At 42.8% G+C, this 25,567-nt stretch overlaps 4 protein-coding genes and 1 non-coding gene across 6 annotated transcripts; 2 read left to right on the top strand and 3 right to left on the bottom strand.

The window, feature by feature from the left end:
* Positions 1 to 587: 587 nt before the first annotated feature.
* LOC144016536 (uncharacterized) lies at positions 588 to 11,187 on the bottom strand. The gene is made up of 10 exons (XM_077517778.1): positions 11,080 to 11,187; positions 8,165 to 8,290; positions 7,166 to 7,218; positions 6,965 to 7,096; positions 5,453 to 5,617; positions 4,426 to 4,671; positions 4,163 to 4,334; positions 2,696 to 3,239; positions 1,315 to 1,468; positions 588 to 1,001 (listed from the first exon to the last, which is right to left on the bottom strand). Exons 2-10 carry the CDS (start codon positions 8,275 to 8,277, stop codon positions 835 to 837), a joined length of 1,746 nt encoding a protein of 581 aa, XP_077373904.1. The 5' UTR covers positions 8,278 to 8,290; positions 11,080 to 11,187; the 3' UTR covers positions 588 to 834.
* On the top strand, positions 6,851 to 25,241 carry LOC144016535 (serine/threonine-protein kinase pim-3-like). Of its 2 annotated transcripts, XM_077517776.1 has the most exons (7): positions 6,851 to 7,142; positions 20,815 to 21,047; positions 21,227 to 21,336; positions 21,706 to 21,756; positions 22,895 to 23,258; positions 24,359 to 24,535; positions 24,619 to 25,241. In XM_077517776.1, exons 2-7 carry the CDS (start codon positions 20,981 to 20,983, stop codon positions 24,777 to 24,779), a joined length of 930 nt encoding a protein of 309 aa, XP_077373902.1. In that variant the 5' UTR covers positions 6,851 to 7,142; positions 20,815 to 20,980; the 3' UTR covers positions 24,780 to 25,241. The 2 variants fall into 2 exon arrangements, with proteins under 2 accessions (XP_077373902.1, XP_077373903.1); XM_077517777.1 differs by lacking the exon at positions 6,851 to 7,142 and having other exon boundaries at positions 20,710 to 21,047.
* Positions 11,017 to 17,101, bottom strand: LOC144016534 (peroxisomal succinyl-coenzyme A thioesterase-like). Its single transcript, XM_077517775.1, has 11 exons — positions 16,851 to 17,101; positions 15,626 to 15,855; positions 15,438 to 15,537; positions 14,847 to 15,034; positions 14,261 to 14,430; positions 13,009 to 13,128; positions 12,852 to 12,934; positions 12,696 to 12,789; positions 12,102 to 12,182; positions 11,878 to 12,019; positions 11,017 to 11,193 (listed from the first exon to the last, which is right to left on the bottom strand). Exons 2-11 carry the CDS (start codon positions 15,822 to 15,824, stop codon positions 11,093 to 11,095), a joined length of 1,278 nt encoding a protein of 425 aa, XP_077373901.1. The 5' UTR covers positions 15,825 to 15,855; positions 16,851 to 17,101; the 3' UTR covers positions 11,017 to 11,092.
* On the bottom strand, positions 17,672 to 19,070 carry LOC144016631 (kelch repeat and BTB domain-containing protein 13-like). Its single transcript, XM_077517970.1, is given in 2 exon segments — positions 17,672 to 17,701; positions 17,703 to 19,070. Coding segments are annotated over 2 exon segments (1,398 nt in total).
* On the top strand, positions 20,237 to 20,310 carry trnan-guu (transfer RNA asparagine (anticodon GUU)). The gene has a single exon. It is a non-coding gene; the product is annotated as a tRNA-Asn (tRNA).
* Positions 25,242 to 25,567: the final 326 nt, after the last annotated feature.

The following is a 25,567-nucleotide window of genomic DNA, read 5'->3' as shown; positions in this document are numbered from 1 at the left end:
GTTGCCGCGGCGACGAGCGAGGCCTGGCGACCTATCGTATCCTGTTACTTGCCGCCGCCGCACAACTGAGCCCTCAGCCTTAAAGCTTCTGTTAATGTGTCCTCGTGAACTGCCCGATAAGCGTCTGGACCCAGAATGGAAAGTTGGTTTAACCCGCTCACTGCCACGCCGGTGGATCCGTTTGGTTGACGCCATTTGCTGTCGTCCTGTTGTTTGTTTGTTTTTGTTATGACGACACATGCGCAAATAGAATACATTCCTGATTGTGATCTGCCGTCAGTTTTCTGTAGTTCAGTCTGTCGGCCTCTAGATGGCGTCAAATGAGCAGCGTGTGACTGGCAAAGGCGCTTCACAGTGACGTCATCGTCCATTCAAGCGGAAGAGGACCAAATCGGACGTCAAATGTGCTTCTGCAGCGCCTCTTGCAGTACAAATGAGGTATGTACATTTAAAAAAAAAAAAAAAAAAAATGAAGCCCAAAACAGACAAATGATTAAAACGGTCACTGTATTATGAAAAAAAAAAAGTAATGGTTACATACATAATGTAAACGAAACACACTTATATTGTACAGAATGTGATGTAGAATGGTGACATCATGCATATTTTCAACAGTTTGTGACAAACAATGGCTGCCATGTATAAGCCACGCCCCCTAGATTACAATCAATCTCCTCCAGAGACGCCAATCGGTTCATTTGATGACGAGGAGTCGATTGACGGGATCAACTTTGAATATCGTTTTTAAATGTTGACGTCGCACACACTCACTCGTTCACATCCTGTACAACGCGTATACAGCACTAATGTCAAAATGTTTGTGTAATCATGTGTTCACGCTTGGTCTCCTTGGGGGGGGTCGTACTCGCGGTACAAGATGAAGTCTCGCAGCCGAGGCGGGAAAAGCTCCGAGTTCATAATCTCGCCGTTGTTGAGTCGCTTGAGCGTCAAACGTCTTCGGATCAGCAGACGGCACAAATGCGACAGCGGGCGAGGGCTGCCTACACGCACGCACAGATGAACACATGAATGTGCCAACGTAGGAATACGTAAACACGAGAAGAATATGATGAATACGTGATGGCATGAATACAGGAAAGCTAGCTTAGCGATGACGCGGCATGAAGAGGTGAACACATGAATTCATTCATTCATTCATTCACTTCGTTCAACATGGAAACGTGAAAAGTTGAAGTCAAATGCATGAAGTCAAAATAGGAAAGGAATTGGAAACATGACGACTCTCACGTACATGAACACATGAATCGATGGACGTTTTGGGCTGAGGTGACAACATGAAGGGAAGCGACTGACCGAGCACGTCGCATATGTGCGCCCACTCGGGTTGCTTTTGCAGGATGGCCGCCAGTTTGGAGCAGATGCGCACGCGGTCCACGTAGTCCAGCAGCGTGCGCACGACGCCGCCCGCCAGGTGCGCCAGGCAGCACAGACTCATGAAGTCGCAGAACTGACGCACAACAACGCAACAAAACAGGTCACTTTTTTTTTCAGTCATAGTTTGGCAATTAAAAAACATGCAAAAAAATGATAGAATCACAAGAAAAAGTCATCTTCCTCTCATAATTTTTTCCGGATTCTGAATGGCTCAGGTTTTTTTGTTTTTTGTTTTTTTTTGTATTTGTGTCATTTCAAATTCAAACATGAAAAAAAAAGTTACCTGCACGTGACTTATATGGTGAATAATAGCAGAGGCTTTTAATGCAACGTTGACGTCTCACAATACAGATGTACTTTATTTATATGCCATTTTTTAAAGACGGCATTTTTTGGGCGGGGTCATTGCTACTAAAATTGTTCCTTTTCTGAGGAACAAAATAAGTTTTTGACTCTTTTAAGCCACGTTTGGTAAGTTAAGAAATGTTTTTGTCAAGAAAAAACAATTCCACATCACGGAATTTTCTCAGGGAAGAAAATATAATAGAAGTTTGTTGTATGTTTTTTTTTTCTTTTATAAAGGAAAGTGTCCCTATTTTTTCACTGTAAAACAAACAAAAAAAATTGTAAAAGAAGAAAAATTCTAGGGAAAAAATTATTTGAGAAGTTTTTTGAAAGTCATTATTTTTATGAACTATTTTATTATTAGTCTTTTTGAGAATTAAGTGCTTTTTTCTAGAAAAAAAATATGCATTGTTTTCTCTGAAATTGTTTCTCAAAGTAATATACTTCTAGAAAAAGTTGTAATTAAGTTAATTTAAACAATAATTATTTTCCAGAATTAAATATTCAAAAAAAGTTTTTTCTCTGGGGATAAAAAATAAATAAATAAAATCCAAGCGAAGTCATTCAATAGTTTTCAAATCTTTTCAAGATTTTTTTTATAAATATATTTCTTAGAGAATGAAAAAAATCTTTTTACCTTTTTTAGAAACTATGTTTTTGGCAAGTAGTTTTTTTTTTTTCAATTAATATTTTGTCAAAAAACTTTTCTTTTTTTTTCAAGAATAGTACTTTATCTTAAGTCACAGTTTTTGGTAAGTAAGAAAAATAATTTTCTTAAATTAAGATATTTTCTCCAAAGTTTCATTTTGTTATTTAATGTTATTTTTTTTTCTTCCTATCTTTTTTCTTGCCTGAATAATTTTTGTCAAGAAAAAAGCTGTTGTTAGCCCCGCCCCCCCAGTCCTATTTTTGGCGAAAGTCGTTCGTTAGAAAGAAGAAGCGGGGGCCTCCTCACGGGTATCTTGTCGTCGTGGTCGTCCTCGTGGTCGTCCTCGTCCTCGTCCTGCCGGCGTCCGTCGCGGTCGTGCCGACAGCGGAAGCAGCTGTCGGCGTCGTAGCCGGCGTTGAGCAGCAACCGCATCATGGGCGGGTCCTTGAGGCAGTACTGCAGCGCGGTGGGGAAGAGCGTGTCGCTCACCTCGCCGAAGCGGCGGTTGACGTCGGCCCTGGCGTCCAGCAGCATGCGCGCCAGCCGCCGGCGCCCCGAGCGCACCGCCACCAGCAGGCAGCTGAGCGGGTCCAGGTCGGGCTTGGCGCCGGCCGCCAGCAGCAGCCGCGCGCACTCGCCGTCGCCGTTGGACACGGCGAAGTAGAGGGCGCTGCGCCGCTGGTCGCGGTACGTGCGCGCGCTCATGCGCCGGTTGACGTCCAGGCCGCGCGACAGCAGCAGCGACAGGCAGCCGCTCTGGCCGCCCTCGGCCGCCGAGTGCAGCGGGCTCAGCCCCGCCTCCTTCAGCGCCCGCTTGCTGGTCACCGGCGGCAGCAGCAGCTTCACCGCCCTGCGGGGGGGGGCGGGCGGGCGCTTAGCCATCCGACCGTGCCCGCATCCATCTTTTTATCCATCCGTTCTTTACATCCATTCCACCACCAACTGTTTCTGTTCATCGAGCCATCCGTCCGTCCTGTCATCCAGCCATCTTACCTTCCTGTTGTCTGGCCGTTCAACCGTCCATCCGTTCCCCATCCGTTCCCCATCCGGCCGGCCGGCAAATCATCCACCCTTCTTTTCATCCATCAGCAAACTATCCAGCTGTCCATCCATCTGTTTCTCTCGCCATCCGTCTGTCCATCCATCCATCAGTTATTAACATCCAGCTGGCCATCCAACCATTCCGTCACCATCCAACTTTTTGTCTGTTCATCTCGCCATCCGTCTATCCATCCTGTCATTCAGCCATCTTTCCTTCTTGCTGTCTGTCCATCCATCCATCCATCCATCATACTTCTATCCATCATCCATCCGACCGGCCATCCAATCAGTTATCCATACTTCCATCCGATCATCCATCCTTCTTTACATCTATCAGCTAACTATCCAGCTGCTTGTCCATCCATCTGTTTCTCTCGCCATCCGTCCATCCATCAGTCCATTATTTACATCCAGCTGGCCATCCAACTATCCTGCCACCCGTCCGACTGTTTGTTCATCTAGCCATCCATCCTGTCATCCAACCATCTTTCCTTCCTGTTGTCTGGCCGTTCATCCGTCCATCCGTTCCCCTAGCCATCCATCCGTTCCCCAGCTGTGCATCCATCCGTTTCTCTCGCCGTCCGTCCGTTATTTACATCCAGCTAGCCATTCGACCATCCTGCCACCATCCAACTTGTTTTTTCATCTATCCATCCTGTCATTCGGCCATCTTTCCTTCTTGCCGTCCGTCCATCCATCCATCCATCCATTCGGCGCGTGCGTGCGACTGACTCGTAGTGTCCGGCGTAGGCGGCCTTGTGCAAGGGCAGATGTCCGGTGTGGCTGTGCAGGTTGGGGTCGGCGCCGTTGTCCAGCAGCAGTCGGATGCAGAGCGTGTTTCCCGAGCCGGCCGCGTCCTGCAGAACGCTTTCGCCGTTGCACGCCTGCGAGTTCACGTCGCTGCCTGAGCCAAAACAACAACAACAACAACAAGTCCCGACATGCTCTCACCATCTCCATGGCGACGCTCCCCAAGGACACCAGGCGACGCCTACCGCAGTTGAGCAGGATCTCGACGACGGCGACGTGTCCTCGCTCGGCGGCGGCGGCGAGCGGCGTGACGCCGCCGCTGTCCTTGTGGTTGACGCGGCCGCCGTTCCTGAGCAGCAGCATGAGGACGTCGACGTGTCCCGTCCGGGCCGCCTCGTGCACCGCCGTCCTCTTCTTGCTGCACGCTTGCTCCACCCAAGCGCCGTGAGACACCAGCGCGCTCGCCATCTCGTACGAGGACGCGCGGACCGCTGCCGGGGGGCGCAAACAAAAAAAAAAAAGAAAAGAAAGAACATGATTGTTTATTTCAATGGAAAAAGTCCAATTGTATTCAATGGGAAAATGTTTGTTTTGTTTTAATTTTCCAGTTTATTAATGTTTTGTAAGTCATTTTTCAAAAATTAAGTAATTTCAAGGAAAAAAAGTTCGATCTAGGATTTATTTGGGGGGGGGGAACATCTATATTAGTCTCAACTTTAAGTTAAATACAACTTAAAATATATATTTTTTCCCAAAAAGTACTTTTGTGAGTCATATTTTAAAAAAAAAAAAAGAAAGAAAAAAAAAGTTACAATTGTCTGGTAATTAAAGTAAAGTCATTCTTCAAGAAAAAGTTCATGTGTTTTGTTTTGTTTTTTTAAAGAGTTTAAAAAATAAATAAATAAATTCTTTCCAGAATTATTATTTTTCTTGAAAAAAGAACTGAAAAATCTTCAGGAAAACGTTTTTTTATTCTTTATTTGTTCATAATTAACATCTTTGTATATATTTGTTTTTAAGTATTTATTACATATAATAGTAATGTATATATTTTGTTTAAAAAATTATGTATTTTGTTAAGTTAAATGCAATAGGGTTTTTTTTTTGAGTAATGGTAAATTAAAACTTAATATTCATTTTTAAAAATTGCTTGAAGGGTAAGTTTTTTTTAAAAGTTTTTTTAAAATCTTCTTTTGTCTCGCAGCCGCCTCGTCCGTCCCCCGTCCATGCTGCCGGCGTTCCCCGTCAATCGGTGGCCGGGCGGTTGGTTACCTAGCAAGAGCGGCGACTCGTTCTTGGCGTTGAGCGCGTTGGGCTGGGCGCCGCCCTCCAGCAGACTGCGAACGTTGCCGGCGCGGCCGCCTTTGACGGCCAAGGTGAGCGCCGTCTCGCCGCCGCCGTCCGCCGTCCTGGCGTCCAGGTTCAGCTCGCCTGCCACTGACGGGTCAAAAGGTCAAAAGCCGCGACAGCCGCTCTCACCTGGCAGGTGAGTTGGGGATGTAAAATATCAATTCAATGTTATTTTAGCTGCTCAGCCGTCATGCAGGAACAAAAGCGGAAAGCGGCGGCGGAATGCAGCTGGCAAACGCGTCGCGCGTATGACTCATCCATACGTGAGCGTCGACGTTGGCGCACTTCAGAGGAACGCCGCGGGAAAGGCCGCCAAAAATGGGAGCGGAAAAAAAGGCTTCAAAGTCGCATGCAGCGTTCGGGAAAAGTTCCAAACTTCAAATCACATCAAGTCCAAATGGAAACGCAAAACAAACGCCATCGGCTAACGGATGTTTGGGATTCCAACACATTTGCAAAGAGAAGAAGTCCAATGGGATTTTGGGACAGACAAAAAAAATTAAAAAAAATTAAAAATCTTGAAATTTAAAATAGCTCAAATTTGGTATGTCATTTTAACAAATGATTTCAGGCAAAAAGTCAGATTTTGGATTTATTTTTATTTTTTTTGAGAATAGGTTTTTCTGAATTGGATAAATTTTGGTAAGCACTATTTTCAAGAACTAAGTCATTCAAGAAAAATGTCCAACTTGGCATTTGTGGAGAGAAAAATCACATTTAAAAAAATCATGAATTTGTAAAGTTTAAAAAAAAAAAATTGTAGAAGTATTTAGTTTGTAAAAATAAGTCATTCTTTTTAGAAAAAAAAATTTCAACTTGGGCTTTTTTTTAGAGTGAAATTCAGTTTTTAATCGGTGAAGTTTTTTTTAAAGCTAAAATAGTTTAAATTTGAAAAGTATTTATTAAAAAAAAAAAAAATTCTTTAGGGAAGTTCAGCTTGGGATTTTCCCTTTTTTTTTTCCTTTTTCTTTTTTTTTTTAGTCAAGTCACACTAGAGTTAAAATTTGGGACCATTTTCAATAGTCATTCAAGGAAAGACTCCGACTTTGGATTTTTTTTTTTTTTTTTTTGAGAAAATCATAAATATTTAAGTATTTATTTATTTATTTATTCATTTTTTTAATTAATGTTCTTTCCCCAAAAAAAATTAAATTGGATTTTTCTTTTCTAAGATTAAATCATATTTAAAAAGAAATAGGTTTTAAAGAAAAATCTTAAATGTTAAGTAATTCTTTAAGGTAAAAAAAAATAATAAAAAAAGGAAAAAATATATATATATATATTTTTTTTTTTAAATTGTAAGTTATTGAGGTATTTGATTGATGACCTCTCGTGAAACTTCAAACCTTTCCGTGTCATTTTCGATCTCTTCTGACCAATCCTTTCAATTGACAGAGTTGAAGCGGCAGCGCCACCGTGTGGCCGCGGGCTCACGTGTCAGGACGATCCCGAGCACCTCCGGGCTGGGCTGGCAGGCGGCTCGGTGGACGGGCAGCCAGCCGGCGCCGTCCGCCTCCCGGAAGGCCGCCGGCCGCCTCAGCAGCGCCTTCAGCGTCCACGTGTCGCCTGCGGGTTGCCGTGGCGACACCGTCGTTGGTCTTCGCCGCCGCAGGTGAGCGAGCGTCTTTTCCTTACCTTGCTCGATGGCGGCCAACACGCGCAGGTTCTCCGCCGTGCTCGCCGATAAGCTAACGGGACAGGAAGGACAAATCATAAATATATATTTATATAGTTATTATTTGGAAAGTTTTTTTTTTTACAATTACATCTTTCAAAAAAAAATAAAAAATAAATTTTGGATTATTTTTTAAGAGAAAGTCTTAAATGTATATTTATAAGTATTTATTTTGTTTTTAATTAATGTAGTTAATATTTTGAATTTTTTTTAAACAAATCTTTAAAAAAAAAATCAATTTGGAGAAAATCATACATATATATTTATAAGTATTTATTTTGTTTTTAATTAATATCGTTAATATTTTGAATTTTTTTTAAACAAATCTTTAAAAAAAAATCAATTTGGAGAAAATCATACATATATATTTATAAGTATTTATTTTGTTTTTAATTAATATAGTTGATGTTTTTAAAGTTTTCTTTAAACAATTAAATCTTCCAAAAATAAATACATTTTCGGTTATTCTGTTGTACGAGAAAATCCTAAATATATATTTACAAGTATTTAATTTATTTTTTGGGTAATTAATATTGTTAATATTATTTTTTTTTAATTAAATCTTTCAAAAAATAATAATTTTGGATTTTTTAAAGAGAAAATCATAAATATATAAGTATTTAATTAATTTTGTTTTGAATTAATATTGCTAATATTTAGATTTTTTTTTTTTAAACAAATCCTTCAAAAAAAACAAAAATCTTGGATTTTTTTTTCAGAGAAAATCCTAAATATATATTTATAAGTAATCTATTTTGTTTTTAATTAATATAGTTCATTTTTTGAAAGTTTTTTTTAAACAAATCTTTCAAAATATATATATATATTTGGGATTTTTCTTTTTTAAGAGAAAATGATAAAGATATATTTATAAGTATTGCATTTTTGTTTTCCTGTCTGGAGTCTGTGGACGGCTGTGAAGTTTTTGAGTCGGTCCGGCGTGTTGAATGTTTTCGCACCTGCGGGCCGATTTGACGAAGGTCTGTCGGCAGGCGTGATGGATGTCGCGCTGGATGACGCAAGCGTTCAGCTCGTCGTCCTCGTCGTACTCGTCCGACGCGTTCATCTCCATCGATCTCTCGCTGCTGCAAACAAAACAAACCTGTGCATGATGATGATTAGAATTATTGTTGTTGTTGTATTTTTTTTTACATCATTTTCCCTTTTTTTTTTTTTTTATCAGATTTTAGGTGGATGATTTTTAGTTTTAAATGTGTTTTTGATAGTTTTTGGTCATTTTTATGTTTTTTTTGTGTGTTTTTTCTTTTTTGGTAGTTTTTTGTATTTTTTTTGTTAGTCTTTAAGCTTTTAGGTCTTTTTGATTTTTTTTTTTTTTAAATATATATATTTATTCCGAATTTTTCAGACATTATTTATTTAATTTGGAAGATTTCCTGCTGTTTTGAGTTTTAAAATGATATTTTTGCCTTTTTTTTTTTTTTTAAAGCCATTTCAGCTCTTTTTTTTTTTTTTTTTTTTTTTTTTGGGTGATTTTTATTCACGCTTTTAGGGCATTTTGCGTACAATAAGAAACTAAACAATCTCAATTAATATAAATAAATAAATACACACGTTTTAAACTAGCAACAATGCTAATTGTCATCCAGCATGCTCGAGATGCTGCTGCAGCCGATGACGGTTACCATGACGATGATGAGGCGGAGTCAGCATCTTTTCAACGAAGCGTATTGAAAAGCTTTTTTTTTTATTATTATTATTAAAGTCCACATTGAAGTTAGAAAATGTCTTACCTGCGACTTTTGACAGCAGCTGCGGCACAACGAGACGACAGCGAGCGGCAGCGGCAGCGGCGCCGCTTTTATATTTAGGCGTTGTCGGCGTCATGCGAAATATGTCCCGTGTGATGCCGGCTATTGTGTTGAGCTAAGCCGGGTGGGCTTTGGGCGGGCGTGGCCCCCCAAAGCCCACCCGCCAGGCGTCTCGAGTTTCACCGTCGGCGGCAAAAGCGCCGCGTGACGCTATTTTTTGACACGTGGACCAGATGAAGCGTGATGGAAAACATCCCACAAAGTCGTTTGTTGTCGTGATCGAATGCTGCACGACGCACAAACTAAACCAACGGAGGTTTTAGTCTCGTCTAGTCTTAGTCTGGTGAAAAATGTGCATTACTGAAATTCTTCGAACAACATTCCTTGCCTTCTGCGAGTGTTTTTCGTTACATAATAAAAATAAATAGTAAAATAAATCCAAATTGTATTTTCCTGATCTGAGTCTGCGTTTCTGGGATCCACTTTGTCCTTATCGACAGTCTCGATCCGTATTTTACGCAGCAAGCCTGGCCCTTTAAGTGCTGTAGTGCCGCCTTTTGGCGCATGAGGGCGATGTTGCTTTAGAAAAGGAAAGGGACGAGGCGCGTGCGAACGATTGTTGGTTGAAGAGTGCAACAATCAAAGAAGCTTGATGTGAAGCAACAAAACGAGAGTGGGGTGAAATATTGTCATTTGACGTGCTGATGTGTTCCTATAACCATTACGACTTTTTGTGACGTATTGTGATACGTGAAGAGCTAAATAAGGAAACCAAACCAACGTGAACACATTTGACACTGCTGGCTTGCTGTACTGACGTCATCGGCAAGCGCCTACCGACACCGGTACCTGAGATGTGTCATTTCCTCACCAATATGTTCTGTACTCGGCCTCAGTTTATGAGGTAACTACGAATGTATTTGTAACCTGCACGTCTGTGTTCGTCTGTCTTATGGAAAATGAGTCAATCAAACCGAGAGTCCAAACCGTGGGGCGCAATGTCGCCTCCTGCTGGCACAGGGGCGCCGTTGTTGTTGTTGTTTTTTTTTTTAATACTTTATTGAACCAACTGTTGCAAACTTAAAGTAAATATCAACAAAACGATCAAACCAATGCAATAAAAAAAATTAAAATTAAAATGCCAGTGGAATACAATACTCGAAACAAAAATACATTCATGAAAATAAAATGTCACTTTTTATCCATATAACTCAAATTTCACACATACATTCAAAGTCTTCGCAGCCTTTTTACTGATTGATTGCATAAATAACTGAAAGTCTTTCTAAAATAAAGAAAATGGTGGTTTGTGAATGCCAAATTTACATTTGTGTAAGTAGAACTTTGCTAATATAATTAGCAAATTTACCACAAAGACTATTTCTTGGTCATATTTACCACTCTTTACAAAATAACCAAAAACAACATGCTCATAAAAACAAAACAAAATTTCAATAACATGACTACAAATAAATCTTACTAGATCCTTCCATAGTTTTTTCGTGAGCTCACAATGACAGAAAAGATGTGACACAAACAAAAGAAGCACCTAGTGTCAATATCAATTTGAATTTTTTTCATGAAATGCTTACCAGGGTAAATTTTATGAGGCAACAACCAGACTTTGGTCCACGGAATCTTCCTGTGTCGAGAGTTCCAATAAGATCTCATGTAGTAAATGTAGAGTGGCGCCATTGCGCTCCCGACATGTGGCACGATTATCGGTGCTAACTGTTAGCATGCTAAGTGTGTTTTGCATTTTTTGTTAGCACTAAGCTAAGTAGACATGTTCTTAATAATTGTGTTGTTTGAAGACCACAACGTGGTTCTCTTTGTTTTATGTTCATTTTCAGACGTTTTTTATTTTGTTTTGTTTTGTTTATGCGCCGTGATTTTGTGCATCCATTCAAACGGGACTTGTCCGTTATGTGCACCGGGGCCACCAGGGGGCAGTAGCGCATGTCGATTGGGTGACGAAACGGAACAAGCTGCAAGTGATAGTTGTCATCGTCGCGGAGGATAAAGAATATATGCCTGAGGAGTATCGTAAAATCACTCATTTATTTATTTATTTTTAACGTTGGCAGTTTTTGGTCCTGCATTACCCGTGTTCTCTCTTCAGGCGTACAAATGGCGGCGCAGGAAGTCCAAGGTTTTCTTCCAGGCGTCTTCCTGAGCGTGTGAATGCACCGCACACTCGCCTCCCCACAAAGCCGTGACTGGAAACATACACAACAAAGGATTCTGGATTTACCAAGACATCATCCAAGTCATGGTCTGACTAGTCTACAACCAGGAACCGACGCTAGACGTGGACCAGGATATAAACCATGATACTGATGTATCAGGGACAGACACATGACATGAACCAGGACACATACAGAAGACATGGACTAAGACCCGGGTAAGAACAAAATACATGGATTTGGACAAGAATTATGACATGAACTAATTCATGGTTCAGGACTGGGTAACGGTCCATCATATGTAAAGAAGACATCGATCAGAAAATACGTTTGAGACCTGTACCAGGCCTGGGACAAGACATGAAGAAAGACGTAGACCAGGACTGCGACATGGACCAGAACATGTACAGAAGACATGAAACCGAGGCATAAATCAAGATGTGGACCACGACAAGGACATGAAGAGGCCAGGACAGGAATTAGGACATGAACCAGGACATGGACCAGGACTGGGACAACGTGAACCAGGACATGTACAGAAGAAAATTGACCAAGACGTAATCCAAGACATTGAACACAACATAAATTAGAACATGAACCAGGACACTGACCAGGAAAATAAACAAGACATGGACATAAACGACGACCTAACACCAAGTGATGGACCCGGCCGGACTAGACCACAACCGCTAGTTGTCTTTGTGAGTGTCAACTTACACTTGTCTCGACTGCCTGCAGACCGAAAAGCGCTGGCTCTGGTGTGCGGTGAGTACGGAGGCTCCAGCAAGTGTCCTGCGTTCGGGTACGACAGGACGGTCAGCAGATGGACGTTTCCCGCACGCTCCATCATCTCCTTCATCTGGAACACAAACACGTGGTTTTTCCACGTTAAGGAGCATCCTACTGATTTGGAATCCCATCACAGAACTTGTCCTCCTCACATCTTCGGCAGACTCGCTGGCAGGCCAGTTCTGGTCATCCTCGCCAACAACCACCAAGAGAGGACACTGCACACGTCCCATCTGACAAAACAGAGTCAGGACCAGGATCAGGATATTGAACAGAATCGGGACATAGATTGATAGGGATCAGGACCAAGGCATGGACAAGAGCCATGATCAGGAGCAGTACCAAGACATGGAAGAGGGACCAGAGCCAGGTTGGAGAAGAGAAGTTGGATTATAACCAAGACAAGCGCCAGGTCATGGCCCAAGACATGAACCTTTTCCATAACCCCAACCAGGACATAGACTTGGACCAAGACCAGCACCACGAACCACGATCAGGACAAGGACTACGACATAGCCCAGGACATGGACCATGTACCAGGGTCGAGACAAAGACCAGGCTGATGACATGGGCCAGGTAAGGAACAAAGGAACAGGAAAAGGACATATAACAATCAAGACATGGCTGTGGACCAGAACCATGACATGGACCAAAACAGAGAGCAAGGACGAGGAGCAGGACCATGGAATCGACCACGTAGGCTGCACTGACCATGGATGGGACCAAAAGCAGAACTAGGAACTCACGTCCACTTTGAAGGCGGGGTCAGTTGGGATTGGCAGCAACAAGTTCCTCATGATGGCCTGGTTCTTGTCGTCCAGTTGAATCTTGCGCCCGTTCCTGATTGGACGACAAGCATCAGGAGGGACATCTCGTCTCCATAACAAAATGGCGGAAGTTACCGATCAAAGTAAGAGAAAATGTCCGCTATTGTTCCATCCGCAGGCTGCACGTGACTTCCACTGATGACCACCGCACATGTGGGCTGAAACACAAAATACAAGTACACTAACAGACACACACACTATGTAATCTCATGTGATGTCATCTGTGCACCACCTTGACGACGTGCGAGTAGGCGGCCATCTTGAGCGTGACGCTGACTCCGAAGGAGAGACCCACCATGGCCACGCGATGGGCCAGCACCGCGGGGTGCTGCTGCAGGAACGTGAAGGCCTTCTGTGTGCATACAATGTGATGTCATCAGTTACGACTAACGTGAGGCTTAGGTCCAGGACCAGGATCGTGATCAGGACAAAGTCCACGGCATGGACATTAATCGGAACCACGAAAGGAACAAAGACACTTGTCGAATGTTAGGTTGTTGTTAGCTCGTTCAATATGCTATTAATGTAAAACCTACCATGACATTCAACAAAACTAGGTCATGGATGGACCAGGAACTAGAATATGGAACAGAACAGTGACATGGACCAGGAGAAAAAAACAGGTACAGGGGCATGGCATGGACTAGAACCAGAACCGTGGTTAGCTTATTTGCAAAAAAAAATAAAATAATAATGTTTTGATACTAATGTGAGGCCTATATCCAGGACATGGACCAGAATCAGGACCAGGAACTAGAATCCGGAACAGAACTGGGACATGAATGGATCAGAACCAAGGACATGATTATGACCAGGTCCAGAACATGGACCATAATAAGAATCAGGACATTTTTCTAACGGTACGGTGTTGTTAACTTCTTCACCAAAAAGGATTCGGGTCATGGGTGGACCAGGTTCAAGAACAATTATCTGGAAAAATGGAGTAGGACCAGTTCCAAGTGATGTACTAGAACCAGGATCAGAACCAAGACATTTGTCAAACGGTGTACTGTTGTTAGCTGGTTAGCAAAATGATTATTTTATGCTACTAACATGAGACTTAGGTCTATGACCAGAAAGACATGGAACAGAACTGGGACATGGATGGATCAGGACTTGGGTCATGAAGAGGCTCGGGTCCAAGACATGGACCATAATGAGAACAAAGACATTTGTCTAACAGTCTGGTGTTGTGATTTAAACACCAAAACGCGAATGCTATGCTACTAATATGAGACCTACTGTTGGTCCACAAAATGGAACAGATCCATGTCATGAAAAGACAAGGACCAGGACTATGAGTCGTAGTAGGACCCGGTCCATGACATTGACCGGAATCTGACTCAGAATTAAGACATTTATCAATCTGATCGCTGCTGTTAACTCATTAGCATAGCAAAATCTTACTAATGTGAGGCCTAGGTCTGGAACATACATCAGAACCAGCATCAGTAAGCAAAATCAGGACAAGGAACAGACTTTACCTCAAAGTAGGTGTTATCCACCAGCTTGCCGGTCTCCATGGTGATTTTGGGGGTTATGTAGTCCAGAGCTAGCGCAGCGAAGCCATGCGAGGCAAACAGCGCTGCTCGGTACTCCACCAGCTGGCCCGCACCACCCCACAGGTCCAGGATGGCAGGGAATGGTCCGGGACCTGGTGACACGAGATCTGTTTTAAGACCGACGGCTGCCTTTGTACATGGGACAAGACGTGAGTTGTGATGATAATACTGTGAGTCGAGAAAGAGGTGGCAAATCCAGTTCCAGAAAGTAAAAACCCTGCCAGAGTTTGGCTTTAGCCCCTGATGCTAGCTCGCTAGCTCCCTAGCAGGTAAACAAGCACCATGCGAACGAGCTAGCTAGCTAGCACTTGGGGCTAACGCCAAACTGTGGCAGAGGTCCTACTTTCTGGACCTGGATTTGCCATCTCTTGCGAGTTAATTCGCCACTCCGACAGACACCGTCCTTTGGTGTTTATTTCCAACTTTTCTCGTACACATAAGTACTGGCACCCTTTGTTTACCAACATCACGAATCGGTTTAGTAGTGATTTGGATTGTAAGCTAGTACCTGAAGGCATGAAGAGGGTCGCCGTCAGTCCGTGGTCCGTGATGGGCATCCTGAGAACGCCGGGCGCCATGTACCAGCGCTCCACCGGCTGGGACGCCAGCGGAACCTGATCGGTGAAGTCCGTGAGGTGGTCCTGGTAGACCGAGATGGTGAGCTCCATGGGGGTCACCACGTTCTTCTTCCTCATCCTGGAGATGATACATGATTAGTCCCTTCGTCGCTGCCTGTCTTTTTCCAATGTAGTAGTTCCTGGCGGTTTGGCTTTTGTCCACCGGCCCGGCCCGACTCCTGACAATACCCGTCGAACACATTGTTCTGCCACTGATATTTTGACTGATGTTGGTTCAGTTTGTTGTCTATTTTCAAAATGGATTAATGGACTACGTACCTCTAAATTGTGAGCCAGTCTCTTGAGCTAAAATGGAGGAAAATAATCACTAAAAAGCACGGCATCGACCCAAAAAGATGCCGGTCCACCGGGCATCTGCCCTGCACGCCAGGTGACCAGTCCAGCCGGGGTTTAACTGTAACTATGATGGAGGAATTTTACGCAATCTCTGTGTAAAAGTGGCTCTGAATATGGTCGTCTACCTGAGTCCAGGTTTGCTGCCTGGATCTGGTTTGATGCTCCACAAAAGACCCATCTGCTCCACCCCGCTGTACGTCCCACCCAGGCTGGGATCCTCGGATACTGCAAAAAGCAAAGAGTGTAAAATTTCTGTGCAAAAAAAAAATCCTACAACCCTGTGAGGTTGCAAAAAAGCCCCCCCACAACATACCGTTGAGGGAGCCGGCGGCGTCCGTCAGGTAGTGAGCGAAGGCCTCCCACCCGTGTCCGTCCTCGCAGCGGTGGAAGGCGCGCAGGGTGAGCCGGGCTCCAGGGGGCGCACTCTGCACCAGGATGGCCAACTTCTCGTCCACCTGGCCTCTGGACGGACGGACCGACAGCTGGACGCTGCTGCGCTGCCGACGCCACATGATGACCACCTCCCGCACGATTCGGAAGCTTCTGGAATATGTGTGGAGGAGGTTCAACTTGATTTGGGGTTTTTTTGTCAGAAATCGTGCATTTCTGTGAAACACGCCCTAAAATAACATCACAGATTTACACGAGCAATGATTAAACGTTATGATGTAGTGCATAAAGTTATACAATATACGAGTCGTCTTGCTTCGCTGAGTTCAATGCAGCAAGTGAACGCTGAAGTTGATGTTTAACGGACAGACTGAAGTTCACTTTTATTGTGAAGGGTCAGAGTGTGCAAGGGTGAATGCTGTCACGTGGCTTCATTTGTTGGTTCTGTCCTGGAATGTAACCACTTGCAATCATTTTGCTCTATTCCCCCCCCCACCACCACCACCAAAAAAGTGTTGATTTAACTAAAATTTATGTATTCATTCTTAATTAAATGGTGAGTTAATTGATGTTTACGTTATTTAAAATGTATGTTATATTCATTTAAAAAAGGATGTAGTGCCATCTAGATATGAACTGACAGAATGCAACGACCTAGATTCGAAGCATAATTGTACGTTTTGAATTAAGCGCATGCGCATCAGAAAGAACCCTCTTTGCAAGCTTGCCACCGAATGTTTTCACTGTTTCTTTTTTTTTAACGAACACTGGAAAAATTGAAAAATTCTACACACAGTCCCTTTAAACTAACAATTTGAAATTAAAAGCAAAACTATTGTAATACAATTTAGTTTGAATAATTCAATTGAAAATACATGAATTATTGGATAAAAGCAAACTATTTGACATGCAAAAAAAACTCAATTTAATAATTTATAAATTAAAATTACTTTTGAATACTAAATATAACATTATTACTATCATTCTTATTATTATCATTATTATTATCATCATCATTTTTTATTTATTACTGAACTAAGCAGTGAGTTTGAAAAAGTTGCCCTTGAGTGCAAAACTTTTCCACAGCCATGAATTGTTTTGGTCGCTCACTTCCTTCCATGGCGCATGCGTCACACGACCAGACTTACCGGAAGCACAGTGAGTTGTTTGGCGGGCTTCGCTTCGTGTTCTTTGTTGCTTAAAAAACCCTCAAACCACCAAACAGGACCACGACACGTTTTTGTGGACTTTACGGAGCAGCCGCGCGCGAAGCTTCCCTTCCCACTCTGTGTGTCAGTCTGTCCTGTTTGTTTTAGTTGAGTTGGTCTCCTCCCCCGGAAGTGGGCACAAAATTTCGCCGTAAAAATTTGTACTGACCACGGACAGTCCGGGACATGGACACGAGATGGCGGCAGAAACGTCATTGGCTCCAAAAAGGAAGTTTTATTTTTTTTTATTTTTTTATTATTATTTTTTTTTTTTCAGAATTTTTCAAATCCAAACAAATAAGGCACACTGTCATAGAACATTGCACCTTGAAAGAGCCTCAAGAAATAATTAATAAATAACATTAAAATAAAGAGGTGGACTGTGGCCAGAGCAGGAATGTCCACGCTGATTCGGATTCCTAAGAAATCTTCAACTGACTGACAACCAGTCCGGACTGAACCAGTCTTTCAACGGAAGTCAACAAGGATTGCCAAAATCTTCCAGATCATGATCAGGATAAAAACTGTCCATCCTTCATCTGAGATAGAACAATCCCCACTGATCCACTACGGGGGAAATCTTGGCTTTGGGTTTCTTCCCAAGTCTTCCTGCGGATCACGTTCACCTGTGGGATGCTCCTCAGGTCAGACAAGTGAACAGTTGAGGGTCAAGTAAGCCTTTCCCCCAAACGTCATTTGGGAAAACTGTGGCGGGTACAGAAGAGGGATCGACAAAGGACCCAGGGAGTCTTATGACAATGTCAATCATTTCCCGGTGGTATTGAGACCAATTGGCAGCCTGAGCAAGAACGTCCAGACTGATCCACTCCGTGGAAAACCTTTCATCTGGCGTCGGGGTTTCCAGGTCTTCTGGTGGACCACATACTCCAGCGTGGCGCTCCTGTTGAGCGTGAAGACCGAGTCGCTCCGAACGACGGCGGTGAAGAGCGAGCCCTTGCTGTTGGCAAAGTGTCCCGGCAGGGCGGTCCACTGGCCCGTGCTCAGGTTGTAGCAGTCCATCATGCACCTGAGGAAGTCGTCCGACGGCCCGTTACGCATCACATACAGGTCGTCCCTGTGGCCCACCATGCAGTGGCCGTAGCTCTGGCGGCGGATCAGGCTGGTGACCAGACGCCACTCGTCCGTACTCGGGACGAACTCGTGAATCTCGCTGGTCTCCATGGGTCGCCACAAGCACGCAAAAATCCTCCCTGTGGCTTTGGCGCACGCCACCCCAGCCGCCGGTCTCGGCAGGTGTGCAGCGAAGCTCCACCCGCCATTCCGGACGTCCAATATTTCCACGGACGACATCACCGTCCGCTCGTACTCTCCTCCGATGGCGTAGAGGCGGCCGTCTTGTCCCACCAGGCTGAAGTTGAAGCGCGGCTGGCTCGGACCTGCCATCTCGCTCCAGATGTTCTCGTCGGCGTCGTAGCAGAAGCTCGCATCCACCACGTCTTTGTAGACGCCGCGGACGCCGCCCACGACATAGAGTTTGTTGTCCAGGACCGTCACGCCCGCCATGGAGGTGCTGGCCTCCAGAGGCAGATCGGTCAGAGTCTTCCACGTGTTCCCGCTTTCATCCAGGTAGCAGACCGTCCTGGAGGCGGCGTGGACGCTTTCGCTGGCGCCGCAGGTGACGTGGGCCCCGACGGCCGCGAAAGCGCTCGGGCGAAGCGATTCCACGAAGGAAATCAGTTCTGGCGGCAAAGTCCGCCGGACTTCAGCCTCTACGTCGTCGTACATATTCCGGATGTAGAGAGCGGCGGCGCGGTAAAGCTCCAGCAGTCCGAAAGTGGCGGCGGTGTGGAACATGAGCAAGCAGTTGTCGGAGTCGAGCAGCTCCACCAAGTGCCTGGTGAGCGGCGCCGCCTGCAGGAAAGCGGCGCACTGGATGGCCTCCACGATGTCGTCGGCGTCTAATCGGGGCGCCTCGCCTCGCACGACCGCCAAGGCGATGAAGAAGCCGCGAGCGCGCAAACACTGGAGACGGATCTCCTCCTGGCGACACTCCCTCATCCCCGAGCGGTAGAGCGCGCCAAAGTAGTCGCAGCTCTGGACTAGCAGCGTCTTCTCCTCGGAAAAGCGAGTGTCCTCCACCACCACCGTCAGTCTGGCAACTTCGCGGTCTCCAGATTGGCTGCCGCTGCGCGACGACATTGAGACAGCGTCAAGAAAACTTTCCCAACGTGCGGTTGAGGAGACGGAGAGGAACTGCTTCCGTCCGGCAGCTAGGAGACTCCATTTGGAAATAGAGTAGCTAAACATAGATGACAACAACTGAGCGGAGTCACATTTACAACGCTCGCCGGGTCACATTGTCTCCACTCTGACCACGTCTCCGTACTCGAGGGGTGGGTGTGAAGAGGAAACATTGGAATTTTCACATCAACAGATGGGTCACTTGAAGGGGTGGGAACCTCTGGGTACCTCAAAATACGATACTACCATATGTCATACAGGGCTCATATAATACACATCTTTCATAGAAACGTATGCAAAACTGAGTTAGTTGCTGGACAGTCTAATGTCTTACACAAGTAAGCTCGCGAGTCTTCTTCGCTTGACTTCCTCCGTACATTTCCCCGCCAACTCTAATGAGGCGCTCCCCCTAGCGGCCCGCCAAGTAATTGCTCAATAAGTAATGAACAATAGAGCCTTTATACTGCATATTAGCTACAAATATTGTGACACTCGCGTCGGCGTATCGATAATCTACAGGGAGACAAAGTATCTCGATTTATCGTGATATCGATATCGAGATCATCACACTCCTAGATTTGTAGATGAGGTAAAACAAATCAAGCTATAAATAAAATGTGTGTTAAAATACTTTATTTTCATCAAATAATGATGTATTATTTGACATTCATTTCAATTTTATAACAAAAATCAACAAAATAAAGTACATGTTTTACTAATATTTTGTAGTTATTGTAAAAAATTTTACTTGAATAGTTCAAGGGGAATTTAGGCCAATTTTTTATTGATTATTTATAGCCAATTTTATTTGAAATAAGTAACTGTATAATCAAATTAAAAAATATATAATTAAAAATAATAATTACTTTGTTTCTATTTTATGGAAAACGTATTATTTAATGATAAATGAAAAATAGTTCGTTACAGTATTAATTATCATTTATTTAATTGGAAATGCTTAACCATTATTTAATCAAACAAAAAAGTGAAATTGTTCTTCCCAATGATTATTTTTTTATTTTATGGAAATCGAAAAATGAGAATGAATACTGATTTTTTTTTTTTTTTGCTCGAAGTCCCTGCGTTACAGATATAAAAAGGAGAATTCATGTTCTCCCGGGGTAGTCTCTGTGGCGCAATCGGTTAGCGCGTTCGGCTGTTAACCGAAAGGTTGGTGGTTCGAGCCCACCCAGGGACGAGTCACAATTTTGTGATTTTTTTTTAAGCATGGTATTTCCAAAGCAACGATTGTAGGTCACAACTTTGACGTTTTCAACGCAAATCATTTTTCGAAGTCTGCGGGGGGCTGCGGACCAATCAGCGTCCGCCTCTGTCCACCTTTTGACCTAACCGTTTAGTGATTGTATGGTACTGTACTTTCTTTTCATGTTTCTTTTCTTTTTTTTTCTTTTTTTAAATGTCCCGACTACCCACGTTACCGTCTTCCGGGATATTCCTACGCATAGCCAACTACGTAAAACTAGTCCGTTTACTCTGTCGTCGATAAAGTGAGTTATAGTGTATCAACAGTCGATGAGATTGTCGTATGATTAAACAGCGTAATAAAAACACTCTTTTTTTTTTTTCCACATAATGTATTTTAAGCATTTTGAGTCCACGATTTAGTTGCCTCGTGCGCATGCAGTGGCGGATGGATACTTGTGTTGAAAACGGTGCATTAATTTGAAACTCCTCCCTTCAGGTCGCCGGCCACATTCCGTGGCGCGCTTTTACAAATATGGCGGACGTGAGACTACACATTCGTGGCGTTTGGTTTTTATTTCGGCCGTGAGGACGACCGAGACTTCCTCGGGAGTCTTTGAGGCGTTTGTACCGCCACACGTGAGAAGCTCGGCCGCGGAGTAAAAATGCTGCTCTCCAAACTGAGCGCTGCGACGTGTGGCGTGGAGCTGCCGCCCATCAAAGCACAACAAGGTAAACGCAGCAACGTTTCTCTGACGTCACGTTACAACTTCAAAGTTCGATTTATCGCCGTTGCTTCGTGTTTGTTTTGTTTTTATCATCCTTGAGTAGCGTTACATGTTCACGTCATTTTATTTTCTCAGAAATGTTCGGAACTGCTTTTCAATTCAACTTTTCTTTGCGTTCCTCAGCAAAAGAGGACGTTCCGCCGTTCGAGACGGTGTACCGACTGGATTCGGTGCTGGGTAGCGGAGGCTTCGGTACCGTCTACTCGGCCGTCCGCGTGGCGGATGGCACGCCGGTAAGCGCTGCTTTTGTTTTGCTCGGAAGCACGTGGGGATGGTTGGATGTGACAAGGTGGCGTTTAACGATACGACTTCCGGTTCTGGGCCTTTTAAAATAAAACCACCTTTTGAAAACTTTATGAAAGGATCTTTTGTTTTCAGAAACATTTATCCTGAATCTCTAGGATCCAAATTCGCCCTACTTTGACCTAATTTCTTAGTTTTGATAATAAAATGAGCCCATTGAGGACAAAAGTTTGGTTTGTTTTTTTGTTGGCTATCTGTACATATTACAAAAACAATCAGGTGTTTGACTAACTGCTGGGGTACACAGTGGTTATTTTTTTGTGTTTGGTTTTTAACAGCTCGTTGTTTTGTCCATACAGGTGGCTGTGAAACACGTGTGCAGAGACAGGGTGACAGACTGGGGTAATTTGGTGAGTTTTTGTCAGTTCCATTAACTCATTTTCACTGAAGCAACCCCATCGCTCCCGACTTTTACTGGATTTTGACTGATTTTGCAAGGCCCACAGAATATTGTTCTATTTCTATAAAAACATAAAACCTACCAAAAGAAGAATTTGACTCTTCTTTCACAAGGGAAAAAAAAAGATATTTCTATCCGTTTCCATTTTGCAGCAATTAGCATTAAAATATATATATATATATATATATATATATATATATATATATATATATATATATTTAAGTTTCATCATTATTCACAAATCTGTTTAGAACTGTGGGGAAATTAGCTTGTTTGCAACATGGCCCTGGTTGATCTCTTATACTCTGCTGCCACCTGCTGGATGTTTTTGTAATAACTACCATGGCTTCAACTGTTCTCTGCAGTTCAGATTGGGGCTGCACGATATTAGAAAAATATGCTATATGCGATATAGATCAAATATATCAAATGAAAGAGTAACATTTTTTTTTTCGTGTGGTAAAATAAGCACCTTCAATGTGTTCCTAGGTAAATAATTGTAATTAACCTAGATGATGTTCAACTGTTCTCCAAGATGCACATTTAAGTTGTCTGATTGGTCAATTTCAGGTAAAAGCAAAAAATACCATATGAAAATTATTGCATGTCTTTGCGAAATGCATATTGCATGGGCCAATATCACAATATCGATATTTTTTTATGTACAGTATTGCCCAGCCCGAGCAAAGCTTTCTGTATGCTCTTGCATAAAAAAAAAATAAAAAAATAAAATAAAAAAATAAATTTAAAAACGTATAAATACGTCATTGGGACACTGGTAATATTTAGACTAGAACGCATTTACACGTTTTTGGCAGCAAATGAGTTATATTAAGAAAGGAAAGAAAAAACAGTAAATAATTCAAAGAAAATAAGTAAATTGTTTTAAAAAAGTGTAACGGTCGTGTGAAGTGTAAAAATATATATTATAGTAAATATAAAAATAGTATAAAGTGTACAAAAGAAAAATGAGCAGTGCAGAATTATGCACAAATATTATAGCAATTAAAAGGGACAAATAAAGTAAACAAGCTGATGTATTTTTCGATGTTTAGTTTTTGACGGCTTGTAACTATTTTTGTTGCCAGCGTGGCAGCGTGGTCCCGCTGGAGATCGTGCTCCTGACCAAGGTGGGCGGGGCGCTGGGCGGCGTGGCGCGCCTGCTGGACTGGCGCGAGCGCGCCGACGGCTGGCTGATGGTGCTGGAGCGCCCCGAGCCGGGCCAGGACCTCTTTGACTACATCACGGAGCGCGGCGCCCTGGACGAGGCGGTGGCTCGCCGTTTCTTCCGCCAGGTGCTGGAGGCGGTGCGCCACTGCTACGCCTGCGGCGTGCTCCACCGCGACATCAAGGACGAGAACCTCGTGGTGGACCTGCGCACCGGCCGCGTCAAACTCGTCGACTTTGGATCGGGCGCGCTGCTCCGAGATGGAATTTACACGGATTTCGACGGTGAGTTTGTGATTGTCGTCGGAGAGCAAAAAAAGTCAAAATGGTGAAGTAGTCAGAAAAGGATTACTTACATTTCATTGATTAAAGGGTCTTTTTTTTTTTTTTTTTTTTTACAAATTATTTGTTTTAAATAGTGTCTAGACTCTCGGATTCGATCAAAGCTGCCTTAAAAATTTACATTTGATCAAAGAGGACTTAAAGCATCTTAAAGTCAATTTGATGGAAGTTTTTAAAAAGGCTTCGTGAATGGGCGTGGCCTTCGCTTGACTGGAAAAACAGCTGAACGGTCGATTCTTAAATTTCATCAAAGTGCTCTTAAGTTTTTCATTTTCATAGAATTGTTCATGCAAGTCTTAAATTTCAGCCTTTCAAAGTGGTTTACAAAAGTGGCCTTAAAATTGTCATAAAAATTAATAATGTGATGGTCTTTAGTCTTAAGGCATGATTAAAAATTCTTAATTTTATTAAAAATTGTTAAAAAAAAAAAAAAAAGACTTGAATACGATCCTAGTGGAAGTGACTTATGCAAGATGTCTCTTTCGACCTTTTGAAGTTTGTTGTCGCCATCTAGTGCTCACGTCGCAAATTTTTGCTGTCAACTCGAGCAGTGTTAATTTTGACAAGAAATTTTAATTTCAGATGGTACACTGATGAATCAGCCGGCCGATTCTTATCGGCTCTGATTTCCTTCATTTTGGAAAAACGGTGATCGGCCCTTACAAAATGAATTTAAGTTTTAGTCAAAATGTATTAATTTAGTCACGTGATTGTATTTGTTTTAATCCAATTTTAGTCGACAAAAATAAAGAGCCATTTTAGTTGACGAAAATAAAGAGCAATTTTAATTTTTGTTTTAGTTATTGACGAAATTGTCAGTCAATTTTAGTTACAGTCTCAATGAATGGATTCAATTTTAGTTTACGTTTAATTTTTGTCTGAAAAGTTTTTTTCGTGACAAGTTCTGCCGAATATTTTTCGTCGACGAAATGATCACTGAACTCAAGACAAAAAAAAAAATTGGCTAGCATCCGAAAAATTCTGAATTGAGGGTCGGTCGCGGTACGACTTTTTATCACCGAAACGCCATTTTGTACGTTCAGGCACTCGAGTGTACAGTCCTCCGGAGTGGATCCGCCTCCGCCGCTACCACGGCCGCTCCGCCACCGTGTGGTCTCTGGGGGTACTGCTGTACGACATGGTGTGCGGAGACATCCCCTTTGAGCACGACCGCGACATCCTCAGCAGGCGACTGACCTTCGACCCCAGGGTCTCTACAGGTACTTCCACGGACGTGGACCAAATCCCATTTCACCGTTCGACCAAGGTTCTCTCTTTGACATTTTTGCTTTGCTTGCGACAGAATGCCAGCAGCTGATTGGCTGGTGCCTCAGCCTGGAGCCGTGCGAGCGTCCAACCGTGGAGCAGATCCTCCTGCACCCGTGGGTGACGTGCATTGACGGCAGCAACGACGAGGAGGAAGAGGCCGTCGCGTTTCACGCGTCGTCTCAGGAAAGCGTCTGATTGGTTGAAAGATTTTAAGATTGTTCTCAGGGTTTTTTTATTTTTTTATTTTTTTTTATTCACGTTGTAGCAGTGTCAGTTTCTCACGCACACTCAATGCAGTTGATTTTTCTTTTTTCTATGTATATACTGTATATATTTGCATTTTTATGCAAGTATGCTTTGTACATTTATTTATAGAGAGAACATTCCACATTTATACACTGCTTTTTGCTGAAAGTTTCCTGTTTTTCATATTTTATTTTATTGCCATGCTGGGTGTAATCTACTTTTTATTTTTTTTATTTTTTTTCCTATACTATTGGAGCCTGTTGTTGCCAACTTGCCACACTAAAAAAAAAAAAAAAAAAAAAAAAAGGTTCAACAGTTGTAACATGTTAAATGCAACATTAATCAGAATACCGTGTTAAGATTAGTTGGAGTGTTTTAAACATATTAGAAATAAAGTTCATATTCCACAAATGCAGTATTCATCAGAATGCTGTTTAGGCTGCCGTAGTAGGGGTGTATAAAACATATTATTGTAAATGGTTTGTGTAATAGTAAAGGAAGGATTTTACCTTCTTTTTTTTTTTTTAAAGTTTCACGTTTTAGTGCAATAATGTAAAATAACTTCTGTAATTTTGTTACTTTTTTTCCCCCCCAATTAAACTTTTGTATAAAAATAATTGACTGTTGTTGGATTTCTGTTTATCTTTTTTTTTTTTTTTTTTTTTTTTTTTTTTTTTTTTTTTACAGAGCTTGGCCTCATTTGGGTGGCTGAGCTTGAGGCTATTCCATCTGATTTT

This window comes from Festucalex cinctus, chromosome 3 (genome assembly GCF_051991245.1).
Source record: "Festucalex cinctus isolate MCC-2025b chromosome 3, RoL_Fcin_1.0, whole genome shotgun sequence".
NCBI classification, from domain to species: domain Eukaryota; kingdom Metazoa; phylum Chordata; class Actinopteri; order Syngnathiformes; family Syngnathidae; genus Festucalex; species Festucalex cinctus.
The sequence above is the reverse complement of the archived record's forward strand: the minus strand, read 5'-3'. Positions and strand labels throughout refer to the sequence as shown.